Source organism: Cervus elaphus, chromosome X, assembly GCF_910594005.1.
Source record: "Cervus elaphus chromosome X, mCerEla1.1, whole genome shotgun sequence".
Taxonomy (NCBI): Eukaryota; Metazoa; Chordata; class Mammalia; order Artiodactyla; family Cervidae; genus Cervus; species Cervus elaphus.
In genome coordinates, this window is record NC_057848.1 from 154,168,755 (window position 1) to 154,181,889 (window position 13,135).

The 13,135-nt window shown below is 35.1% G+C and overlaps 1 protein-coding gene across 8 annotated transcripts in view; it reads right to left on the reverse strand.

Annotated features, from left to right (window-relative positions):
• CNKSR2 (connector enhancer of kinase suppressor of Ras 2) overlaps positions 1-13,135 on the reverse strand; it is a 271,251-nt gene that overhangs the window by 8,854 nt on the left and 249,262 nt on the right. For 3 of the 8 annotated variants that reach the window (XM_043895767.1, XM_043895766.1, XM_043895763.1), the window contains one exon: positions 1,287-3,021. The exons of 4 other annotated variants lie outside the window; for them this stretch is intronic. In XM_043895767.1, coding sequence (XP_043751702.1) covers positions 3,017-3,021 — 5 coding nt within the window. In that variant the 3' untranslated portion in view covers positions 1,287-3,016. Of the gene's footprint in view, positions 1-1,286; positions 3,022-3,294; positions 3,317-13,135 lie in introns of those variants that run through there. One more of the 8 variants, XM_043895761.1, reaches the window with a different exon arrangement.

The following is a 13,135-nucleotide window of genomic DNA, read 5'->3' on the forward strand; positions in this document are numbered from 1 at the left end:
ACTAAGTACTCCAAAGAGGACTCCGTATCAGTCTGAGTAATTTTTATGCCAGTCTCTTGTGTAATGTCGTTCATGTTTCTTTGGTGAAAATTAAGAGCAGAGTACACATGTGGCGACCTAAAATGTTATTCTGGTGCCCTCGCTGTTTCCCTGCCTCTGCAATGACAGTGTGGAAGGAGAGTAAAAAATGAAAACAAAACAAAACGAAACGAGTATACCAACTAGGCTCTTAAAGAATCAAGTCAGCAATGAATAATCAGTTCTTGTATATGTTTTGGAAGGGAACTGTGCTCTTTTAAAATTGGACAATGATGTCCTCGTGGAAACAGTTGTTCCTTCCACAACACAACTGGATAATGAGCATAGAAAGCTGGAAAAGGCTAAGTCACAAGTGGGGGAGAAGGCTGGACATAGTAGCATTAGTCACCAGTCAAATGTGAGAGGTATTCGTTCTTGTACGGTCGCGGAGTGCTCTAAGGCTTCCAGGCGAATGGCATCAAGTATGTGGAGCACTATTCTTGCCATGAAAGGCAATTAGCATTTGCATTGAGACACAGGACTGTTTTCTGTGAATACTAATTTACCAGTGTGCCATAATGAACAACTTATTTATATGTAAGGTGCCAAAGTTTTAATGGGTTTAATGGAGACAGGTTCAATGTCTGTAGGTTTTTTGCTAAAGATGATAATGCATTCAGGAGTTTACACTATAATCTGAATTGTTTTATAATGAAAGATTAGTTCTTTTAATTCATGTTTTTATATAAGTCAACTAGCTATGCCTTGTAAAACTGGGGGGAGAACAGTTTGTTATAAAGCATATGCTTTTAAAACTTGGCTTTTACTTGTTACTCTGTAATCAACTACCCTTCTCATAATTAGAATTAATTGGTTTATTTTAGGCAAAAAAACAATAATTTGTCTGATGAAAAAAACTGAGGAGAAAAAAAGTCTTTTTTTTTGAAAGGACAGCTTGAGTGAGTCCACCAATATTGCTAAGTGTATTTTTAAGGAATATGTGAAACCCATCCCTGTCCGAATGACCTTGTGCTTCACCAAAATTAAGTACAGCCATATCAGTGTCTGTCAATCCCTTCTGCACAAAAGTAAAGCTGACTTCCATAAAGAGGTGACACCACAGACAGAGCTGAAGCTTATTCTACATTTCATTCTCAAAGCAGGTAATTTCTGCTGAATTATGTGGTTTAATGCCACAACTATGCAAGTGGTTGCATTTTCAGGGTATTAGGGTAGTTTTTATGACAAATAGTTCAGATGGCAAAATCTTGGTGTCCTTGGCATTGATTTATTGACCCAAAGGGAAGGTTCTTTGAAGGAGAATTGCAAACATAAATAACAGATTCTATATTTACCCAGCGAATTTAGAAATTTTATATAAAGACATGGAGGTCAAGGTACCTGGTTCTTAGGCAGGAATTCATAAAGGATACAGTTTAAAAACAAAGCTAAAAGATGATTATTAAAAAATTAATGTGGAGTCATCATATTCCTTAATGAGAAAAAACTAAAATTCTTTATATCATAAAATTTTACTATGACTTAAACAGGGAGAATGACTCAAGACAATCCCACGAATATTTAAAACCAACATAATACTTTTTGATGCATTTCTACATATCAGAACCATCATTTTTATATATACTTAAAAAAACACATTAAAATGGTTAGAGCACAGAGGCAACTGTAAGGCATATCAATGTGATTTTATTCACAACACAAATTCCATTTGTGAGAAAGAAGCATAGATTACTCCTCTTTAGAAAGATATTTACTATCAAGCATACTTAGCAAATTATTTAGCTATCTAAAAAGATCTTATACCAATTGGTCATATTTTTATTTTTATGTAATTTATATTTTTACAAGTATTCACATTATGCAATACCACACACTGCGGCGACAGGAAGAAAAAAAAACATTTCCAAATACAATGTTAAATTATCTGTTCATTGCACAGTATGAAATATCCATTAATTAGCATTGAAATTATTACAGAGTATCTTATCCAACTAAATAAAGGAAATTTCACATCCACTACAGAAGAAAAATAAGCAATATTGAGCCATAAGGGACCCAGTTACATAGTATTAAATAATATCTGAAACTATTTTGAAAGACAACCAGACAAAATACTTTTTCCAAAGTGAAAACCACAGCCTATAGATTTGGAAAATTTTACAGAAAAGAATAGCTCATGCCTGTCCTATGAGGCAACACCATTTGTATACAAGTGCCAAGAAGTAAGGAGAAAGTTAGGATTTTAGCTGAGGAATCTACTAAAGCCTGGCATGTGGCATTTTCTTCATTAGTGCCACTGAAAGCAGTCTCTGTGTTGCACCTGAATACACTTTATAATAGAATAAACATAGTAGTTTCAGAGCAGGTTGTAGATACCTTGCCTTAATAGATTACACTTAATGTAGTACAATACAGCACGTCAAGTTTTAAAAATGCAAAATACACTTAACACACAGAATTTGCTTTCTCTGCTTTGCCTTCAAGAGGCCACTGAAGAGTCCATTGAACAGCCAGGGTTTCTAGTTATTGGAGCTGATCCCTCTCCTTTCCTGTGACAGGAGAACACAACTGAGCCCTTTCCCAGTCAGTACCCTTTGCCTCTGTTCACCCACAGAAACAGCAGTTTTCTGTCACTGTGCTCCATCTTGATTGGCTTTGATCTTATGCTAGTCCCAGTGAAGAAAGCTTGCATTCTTCTTAAGAGTGGCCTGCCCCTCTTAATATCCCTTTAGGGAGGCCCCCAATCCAAAACACTTGATGATCTAAGCTTTTAAAAGTCTGTTTTCTGTTATAAACAGCAAGGACGAGGCCATTTTAGTTGCTTGCAAGAGGTTGATGTTAAGTCTGCGTCGTGCCGACTCTCTCCGATCTAAATTCTCTAAACATTAGCTTATCAATCTGTGAGTCCAATGGGTTGAGTGCCAACAGAAGTGGATCCGATTTGGCATGGAGAGGTTCTACCAACTCTCGCAGTGTATTAGCCTAATATGATAAAGCAGTGATACAATATGATGAAAGACCTGCGAGTGCCATTATTTCCAAAGCATATTAGTATTCGTATTAGAAATACCATCATGCAATACCCATGAAGAGAAAAATATGGCTAGAATTGCATATGGTTTTAATACCATAATGTCTTTGTGTTGGCATGCAAGTCTACTTGGCCGAATGGGACTTTATTTTAAGCTTGGTTATCTCGAATTGCCAATCTTATGTATACAAAATAATACACAGCACAGATATATCTTTTCTCACCTCTATACTTGTACATGCGTATCTGTAATTTTAATCAGAAAGTTTATGTTAAAAGTATTCTCCACACACATGTAAAATGATTAGTCTTCTAAGAAAATAAACTGTAGTTCTATACAAGATCTTTCCTCAAATTCATCCAGTCAAGAAGTATGAGGAAAAGTTTTCTGGTCTACCTTCTATCTAACCAGCCCGATTCACATGCTACCACGTGCTGAGTGGTGAGACAGAAAAGCCCAGCTAGTGTGACTCCAAGGAAGTGGTCGAATGTGGACCAATACAAAGTGAGCAGAGGTGAAAAGCTCTCACACGGTCAACGTGATGAAAGGGTGACTTGACACCCGAGCACAAGCCACATTCTTAGGAATTAAGAAACTAGAAGAGACTAAAGTTTCTGAATGACTTGGAAAACTCAGAACAAGTGGGCTAAAAATAAACTGTAGTCTCTTTTAGTTCATTTTATTTTGGATTTTGAGGAGTTCAAATATTGCCACCAGACACCAGTCAGTGTTTTTTTTTTCTTTCTAACCTAGGGCAGATCTTTGTTTGCTACATCCTTTAGTACCTTTTGAGTTATATCAAGAAAAAGGAACAAACTGGGAGAGGGAACAGAGACAGCATGTTGCTCACTACTAGCTCCTTTATAAAATGGGAAGGGAGTGTGTTGCCCACAGCACAGTATTTAGAAAATAGGATGCAGTATGCTTCAGAAATCAGCAGATCTAATTTTTGTTTCTCATATCATAACCTTCTTTTGCAGAAAAGGGGCTGGAAACTAAGTAATCGTCATAGGTAGGTCAAATGAAAGAGAAGACAACACCTTATTTTTTTTTTTAAAGAAAATTATAATACTGTAATGCTAACTCTGGATTCTACCACTCTGTTTCATAAGGTCATGGAACTTCAAACGGTAAAGTCAGAGGCAATCTAATGCTTGGCACAAGGTCATCCTTAAATTTAAACTGTTTCTAATTTATCTATGCAACTCAAATATTTTCCGCTCAAAAACAAGTTACATGAATGGTTTAATTTCTAGTGAACTCAACCCATACTAAATCTGAACTAGAGCCTTGGTAATCAAGTCACATCTTAGTTACATTTAAGACACCATTTATATAGGATTGGGAAATTCTACTTCAAGAGACTGGAAATACCTCCTCAGTTGAGGCCTTGCCAACGTGCAGGATGAGGGGGGGGGGGGAGGCGTGGATCACTATTTCAAAGTGGCTACAGCTATTTCCAGGGCTTCCCAGGTGGCTTAGCGGTAAAGAATCCGCCTGCAATGCAGGAGACACAGGAGATGTGGGTTTGATCCCTGGGTGGGGAAGATTCCCTGCAGGAGGAAATGGCAACCCACCCCAGTATTCTTGCCTGGAAAATCCTGTGGACAGAGAAGCCTGGCAGTCTACAGTCCATAGGGTCGCAAAGGGTCGGATATGACTGAAGCGACTCAGCAGCCCAGCTATTTCCAAGTCTGTATATACTAACATAAGAGAAGGTAACTCTCTGGCAAGGTGTCTCTTCAACTAGTAGTGGTGAGGTTACCAAATCTCAGGGTAGAGGTTTGTTTGTTAAATACAGATTACTGGGCCCTGCCCTTACTCTACTCAATCAAAATTTCTGGGTATGGAACTCTGGAATCTGCATTTTAAGCATGCAACCCAGGTGATTCTTGTTGCCCACTGCAGTCTGAGACCTTGAGCACCAGGCCAGTCACACTGCGATGGGCTACACTGTGTGGAGGGCTGGTTGGAGTGATGCCAACTTTTATACTGCACATATAAGGAGTTTTTAAGTCACAAGCTTTGTAGTTGGACACATCACACAGAGTTTTATTTTCAGTCCTGTCACCAGTATAACATTGTATTATGTAACTCAAATAATCTCAAGGTTTTTGCCAAGAAATCTGATGGAAATATCCTGGTCTACTGAGAATATGGCAAAATGAAAGAGACTGTGGTATATTGCTTGAATAAATTCTTTAAAGATGTACTTTTAGGTAAGTGTTAAATAGCTCCTCTTTATTTTTGAGGCAAACAGAACAAATAAACAGATACTTCCAGACTCAAGCCTGCTGAATCTATGTCTTAGTGTGTGCATTCTGAACCTCAAGTATGAACAGCATTGGCAGGTGAGAAGGGTCAGATACAATGGACTGGTATATGGCTAATCTACATGAAACCTCTAAAACACAAAAACGTATTTCATAAAGATAGTGTTCTCTGAGAGCCTAACTTCTGCGAAACTCATGTCTATGTGTCTTCAACTTTTTGCAAGTCCCTTTCTGGGTCTCAATACTCTTTTCCCCCTCCCTTTGTATTTTCATCAGGCATTCTCTCTCTGCCTACTTCTGTGTTGTGCTTAGTCGCTCAGTTGTGTCCGACTCTATGCGACCCTATGGACTGTAGCCCGCCAGGCTCCTCTGTCTATGGGATTCTCCAGGCAAGAACACTGGGGCGGACTGCCATTTCTGACATCTCCAAACTGACAACTTTACCCTTACTCAAATCCCATGGACAAAGGAGCCTGGTGGGCTACAGTCCATGGGGTTGCAAAAGAGTCAGACACAAACTTAGGGACTAAACAACAACAAAATTTTATGCCTGTTTATTTTTTTTTAAAGGACAAGAGGAAATTGCATGTTTCTAAAACAAAAACAAAAACAAAAACTTAAATTGTATGACTCTTGATTGTTTTTTTTTCTTTTGGTCAATATCCCAACTATAAAAAACATTCCATTCCCTACTTCCTGCTCTTAAAATATACTTCACTATTTAACAAGCTTTTAATCAAGTACATTTTGAAACAAAAGCAATATATCTATGCTAGCCCAAGAAAATCAGTAATGTTTCTGTTTGGCATATTACTTAAATAATTATTGAGCTTCCATTCATCACTGAAACCTTTGACTGTGAGGCCACCAGCCCAGGTGGGTAGAAAGAGAAAGATCCTGTTTCCCTGTTACTAAACCCCTCGAGATGTGAATGGTGTACCCAGATGTAATGCCATGTTGTGTATAGGATGACTTATTCCAGTGTGGATCCACTTCTCATGCCAGCTCTTTACAGACTGAATCTATGTAGGATATGGTGAGAAGGATATTTCTTTCCCTTGTTGTTTTATGAATTTAAAACTCTTTCCACTCAAATTATAAGCAGAAATAGAATTTCTAGAAGTGTAACTTTAAGAAATGTAATCAGGCTAATAGATTATAGGGTAAGGATAGAGGTACAAACATTTGCAAGAGAACGATTCAGTTTGAATACAAAATAGGTAAAAAATAAATCTTTTCCTTAATGAATGAAACAGAAGGAAATACATACAAATGGAAATAAGAAGTGCTTAAGCTAGAACAGCATTTTCAAAGATTTTTACTTCTGAGTTATAGAGAAAACTGGTTCCATATACTCACTTCCATTATTGGTGAGCCTGAGGGCAAATTTAAGGGCAAAGCCACTGACAACTGGTCTTAAGCTGCTTGCAGATAACAAGGCAGACATCCAAGCCTATCAATAGTAACACATGTGGAGCTCCTGGGAGAGTACGGACTGCTGTGTGCTTTTGAAAAAGATCTGATTTATTACGATTATCAGGATCTCTCTCTTCTTCTAAATGTATATGTTCACATTTAAGTTTTTCTTTTTGTAAAGCAGGAATATCTAACACCATGAGTTGATAGTTAGTGATAATTTTTCTCAGTCAAAGTCTTGGAAAAAGTGAGCTGAAACCTTGATTCAGAATGTTCAAACCAAGAGAGAGACTTATTTGTGGCTTGAGTAGTAGCTGTTCAAATTTTGAGGGTCTATTTCTTTGTAAAGGTGAAGCTCAAATAGACAGAATATCAGATTTAAAAATATTTTGTTTGTTTGCTTATTTTTAATACCATGGGGGAGGAACTAGAAAGTCTTTTATTTTATGAATGATGAAGTATTCTTTTTCAAAATAAAGTGATAAATAGCAAAAAGTAATATAGTTTGTGCTTATACATCTAATACTTATGGATATCTAATTAGAAATTTCAGGTAAAATAAAAATATTTGATGAACCTAGCCACAAGCAAAACAGATAAGGAAATACTGTTTCCAGATTAGAATGTTACTCGAACAGTTCCATTCTCTGTGTATAATTCACAAGAGACAGTGAATTATATACAGAAGTGGTATCTCATCTTAGACTACTTACCGCTATACTATGACCTTAAAGTACATTTAGGACTTATGGGTATACCACATACTACATTTCCTGTTTGCATTAAAACCACTACCTGAAATAAAGGTACACCTAAAGTATCCTTTAAATGAAGCTTATATATTAGCAACAACTGAAAAGGTCTTTTATATTTAATAGTCACAGAAGTACTTATTATGTTAATTCAATTTACCCTGAGTTTATAGTCAATGAAGAGCCTATAGATATATTAGAAAAATGTACTATGGAATTCGGCCACATTATATTGTCATTCCAAATGTCATCTTTCAGATTTTAAAACAGAAAATGGGAGGAATTCATTTTTATAGACATGCATTGTTCAATAAGGATTTAATGGGTGCCTATGTGTATATATACCACATCAAATGTTAGGGGTAAATATGCAAAGACGACAGTCTGACCTCAAAGAGTTCATGGCATAGCTGTACAACCCCTTCCCCATTTCTGTCTTATAATTTTATAATTAAGGATTATCAGTAAAATAAAGCTCTACTTTATTAGTATAAATATATATATACATATACACAGAATTATATGACTATAATGTAATTATAAAATTACCCTAACAATGTATAATATATGAATATATTAATTTAAATTGATTAGTATATTTGGAATACATAGAAAATAATAAATTTTAGGGCAAATTTAAAGATCACTAAAATATTAATGTATGTGTGTATATACACATATATATACATGACATAAAATAGCTGAGTTCTGGTGCTTACAATAGACTTGAAAACTGAAGGGGACTGGAACAGAACAGAGAGCCCAGAAATAAACCCACACACCTATGGTTTATTATCCAAAGGAATCAAGAATATATAATGGCGAAAAGATAGTCTCTTCAATAAGCGGTACTGGGAAAACTAGACAGCTAAATGTAAAAGAATGAAATTAAAACATTCTCTAACACTATATACAAAAGTAAACTCAAGGTGGGTTAAAGACCCAAATATAAGACTGAAATCCAAAAAACTCCAAAGAAAACACAGGCAGAACACTCTTAGACATAAATAAGAGCAATTTTTTGGAGATCAGTAAAGCGAAGGAAACAAAAGCAAAAATAAACAAATGGGACCTAATTAAACTTAAAAGTATTTGCATAGCAAATGAAATCATTGACAAAATAAAAAGAACTTACTGAATGGGAGAAAACATTGGATTGGTTCATTCCGGTTTTTCACATGTGGTTACTGAAAAAAACAACGAACTTTTTGGCTAGACCAATATTTGCAAAGGGTTTATCTAATAAGGTGTTAATATCCAAAATACATAAGCAGCTCATACAAGTCAACATCAAACAAACAAACTGAGTGAAAAATGGGGAGAATACTGAAGAGACATTTCTCCAAAGAGGACATGCAGATGGCCAACAGGCACATGAAAAGATGCTCAACACTGCTAACCTCCAGGGACATACAAATCAACACCACAATAAAATATCACCTCACACCTGATAGAATGGCTATCATCATAGAGAAAACAAATAAGAAATGTTGGTGAGAATGTGGAGAAAAGGGAAGTTTTGTACACTGTTGGGAATGTAAATTGACACGGCCACTATGGAAAACAGTATGGTAGTTTCTCAAACAACTAAAATTAGAACTACTATATGATCCAGCAATTCCACTCCTGGGTATCTATCCAAAGAAAACAAAAAATACTAATTCAAAAAGATACATGTACCCCAGGGTTCATAGCAGCTTTATTTACAAGTGCCAAGATATGGAAGCAAGCTAAATATCTATCAACAGATGGATGGATATGAAGATGTGGCATATAATGGAATTAATGGACTTGGAGGCATTATGCTAAGTCAAATAAGTCAGACAGATTACGACAAATACTATAAAATGTCATTTATATGTGCAACCCAAAAAATACAAGAACTAGCGAATATAACAAAAAAGAAACAGTCACAGACATAGAGAACAAACTAGTGATTACCAGTAGGGAGAGAGAAGGAAAAAGGGGCAATATAGGGGTGGGGGATTAAGAGGTACAAACTATTATGTATAAATTAAATAAGGATATATTGTACAACACAGGGAATATAGCCAATATTTTATAATAACTATAAATAGAGTATAACCTTTAAAAACTGTGAATCACTATACTGTGTACATCTGTAACATATAATATTGTATATCAACTACACTCCAGTGAAAAATAAAGCTACCAATGGTATTTTTCACAGAACTAGAACAAATAATTTCACAATTTATATGGAAATACAAAAAACCTCGAATAGCCAAAGTAATCTTGAGAAAGAAGAATGGAACTGGAGGAATCAACCTGCCTGACTTCAGACTCTACTACAAAGCCACAGTCATCAAGACAGTATGGTACTGGCACAACAACAAAAAAATCTTTTAAGAAAAACTTGAAAGGGATCATAATATGCCACCTCAAAATATACCACTCTGGCCTAAGGATTATTTTGAGCTGAAGGTAATTAAGAAGCAGTAGATGCAGAAAGATATTTGGCCATCCCTCTAACTGCCATAAAGCAGGATGTATGTTTCCCACTCTGAAACTGTTCCTCCTCTTGCATACCAGGAGAACAATGCTTAACACTGAAGACAGAAAGTTGGCATCAAGATGGGCCTGTACAAACAAATCTTACTAAAATAGCCCTTATCTTCTGTTAGTTTCCCCATATATAAACTTTTCCAAAATTTACCATTTTAGAAACCCAAACCCCCTTTCTGTTTTTTTGTCACTTCTCTGTAATTTACCATGCTTTGTTAAAATGGAATATAGACCTCGGGTCTAAGTGCTTCTTTGTGTCTTCATTTCTTTCCTTTGAAGGCCTCCATGGACATAAAAATTAAATTAACACAATAAAATTTATATATCTTTTCTCCAGTTAAACTGTCATTTGTTAGTTTAATTCACAGGCTCCAGGTAAATAACCTAACAGAGCAGAGGAAATGTTTCTTTCTTTCCCAATAAAACATTTAAATCAAGCCTTAAGCCATTCTATCCTGTCATATATATTTTAAAATATTTATACTAAAAATATTTAAATATGAAGTTAACGTATTTCATAAAGTTATTTTGAGATAACTTTCAGCAACATGGATAGATGGCAGTTTATTGGCTCTTGCAATCTATTTTATGATTAATTATTTTAAAGTAATCTCTTTAAAATTATCATTTCCAAAAGAGGTAAGAGAGCTAAAGACTTTTTTTACTCTTCAATAATGCAGAGATGAATGATGTATATTTTTAATTTATGAAAACTTTCAACCTCTAACACCACCTTACATGGTTATATTGAGTTGGCTAAAAAGTTTGTTCTTATGGACTTCTGTAAGAGCTTACAGAAAACCCTAAACGAACCTTCTGGCCAACCCAATAATAAAAGGATGAAATTCAATAAATGATATTCAGTCTGGATGATAATCAGTGTGAACTGCAACCCAGTGATGAGAACTGCCAATGGGGTGAACAGGTATATCCTATGTGACAGAACACTTCATCTGTGACTATGTCTAGTCTGCCAAAATGAAAAGGTAAATTGGGACTAGCTACATTTCAGTCATTTTCTTGACTATTCATTTCAACAGATTACTCTTTGGTCCTTCCAACCCTATTAGGACATTCTCTATCCTAGCTGATAAGCAATCAAAAAAAGTTATCTGAACCTTGAATCACTTATGAGACTGGATAGTAAAAAAGTCTTCAGAACACTGATTATACTTCCATGACTCAAACTATTTCATTGGCCTAATTGCACTTGACTTGAATTCTACAAACTGGACATTCTGATGGAATAAACAGGTAAAGGTATCTCTACCTGGGGGCTTGGAGTTGTAAAGACACATTTCATATGTTGAGTCAATCAGAACTTACTCGAAGTAAACAAAGGACTTTGCCTTAGGTCCTCTACTAAGTTCCTGATCAGCAAACACGATCTAGGATCAGTCAATTTTGAGCTGATACAAACTGTGCTTTTATTACCCAGCTTGCTACTAAGGTAGACTAAAAGTAGACAATGGCATAACTTCTTAATTCTTGAACATTTTATCTAAAATAAAGACTTAACGTATATATTTTTTCAAATAAACAGTAACATAGATCTCAGCGAACTTCTGCTCTATAGTTCCGCACTATTCTCATTCTTACACTAGAGTCATACACTACCCTCAAAGTATGGCCATACTGATTTTGGTGAGATTACTTAAAAAAAAAAAATATCATTCAGTATTAGCTCCAGTATCATGATACCATCCAGATTAAACGAGGGGAAAAATAGAGGGACTGATCTATAGAAGTGAGTGAAATAATAAATTCTCTTCAACAAGAGTACCATAATGGATGCATGTGTGTAGGTTGGGAATAGTAATAAAAGGAGTGATTCTTATGCTAAAAATTTAAAGACATTACTTCCTCTCATGCTATAACACTGTTTATGATTATAGAAGCTTGAAATGGACTTCTGCTTACTTTTCCCAGCTGAACTTATATTACCAAAAATCTGCAATACTGATTTCCCCCTTCAATAACTTCTAAATGTTAATACCTTATTACTAACCTCCTTGGCGTACCAGCCTGACATTTGGGATCATTTGCTCATTAGCAACTTTGGCAAGAAGGAGTCACTTTGGGGGCTCCGCCAACTCAATTTCTTAGCAATAAAGACAACCAAAAATACCTTTCCCAGCAAAGCAAGTGACAAAAAAAGTAAAAAGAAAACTCAAAAGGTGTTTGTAATAGTCTAAAATTTTATCTGAACAGTTACTTATCAGAATTCATATTCTTCAAAAATAGCATGGATGTAAGCAAATTAGCATGAACATTCATCTTAGCAAAAAAACTCAGAGGTTAGAATAATGAATATTTATACTTGGTCTTAGTTGTTTTGAAATTAGTTATACATTTTGAACCAACGAACTCATTTTACTTTTGGGATAGAAAACTATGGAATCTAAGAACATATTTTAAATAAAATATTCTATTATACATGTTTCATTTTTTCCACCCCTGACAAAATTGTAGAACATTGCCCTTTCAAAAAAAGTAAGTTTTACTAAAGCCTTATAGATATGCTGACTCTCAGTGTTCTTATGGAAAAATACAAATGACTTTATAGCTATTGCAAAAGATTTCCAGCTATATCTGTGTTTAACATTTATCATCACATGTTGAATTTCACATTTTCAAATGTAATTATAGAAAACTAGAATCATACAAGGAGTTCATTAGGGTGGAAGCTTGTTTTGCAAAATTCAAACGTTTGAAATGTCAGAAGATTCTCCATATTGTACAACTTAATGTGTATTCAAATATAGCAATGAATCACTAACTTCCTGCTAGTGAAAACAAGAAATCCAATTATATTAACAAATGTGGTTTCCATTTGTAAATTAGTTAACTTATAGCAACTTTATGGTACTAGCTTATGCATATCTTTTAAAAATTAAAGACAATTTCATATTTAATTGAAGTCAGGTTTTTTTGTAATTCCTATTTAGCGTATTTATATTAAACAAGGGCCAAGCTGTCTTCTCTAAGGTGAAAAAAAACCACAACCATCAAACTAGATATGTGAATTTGTAAGGACGTGCAAATCAAGGGGAGACTTTGGAATTCTCAAATTCCAAGTAAGACTTCCTTACTATCT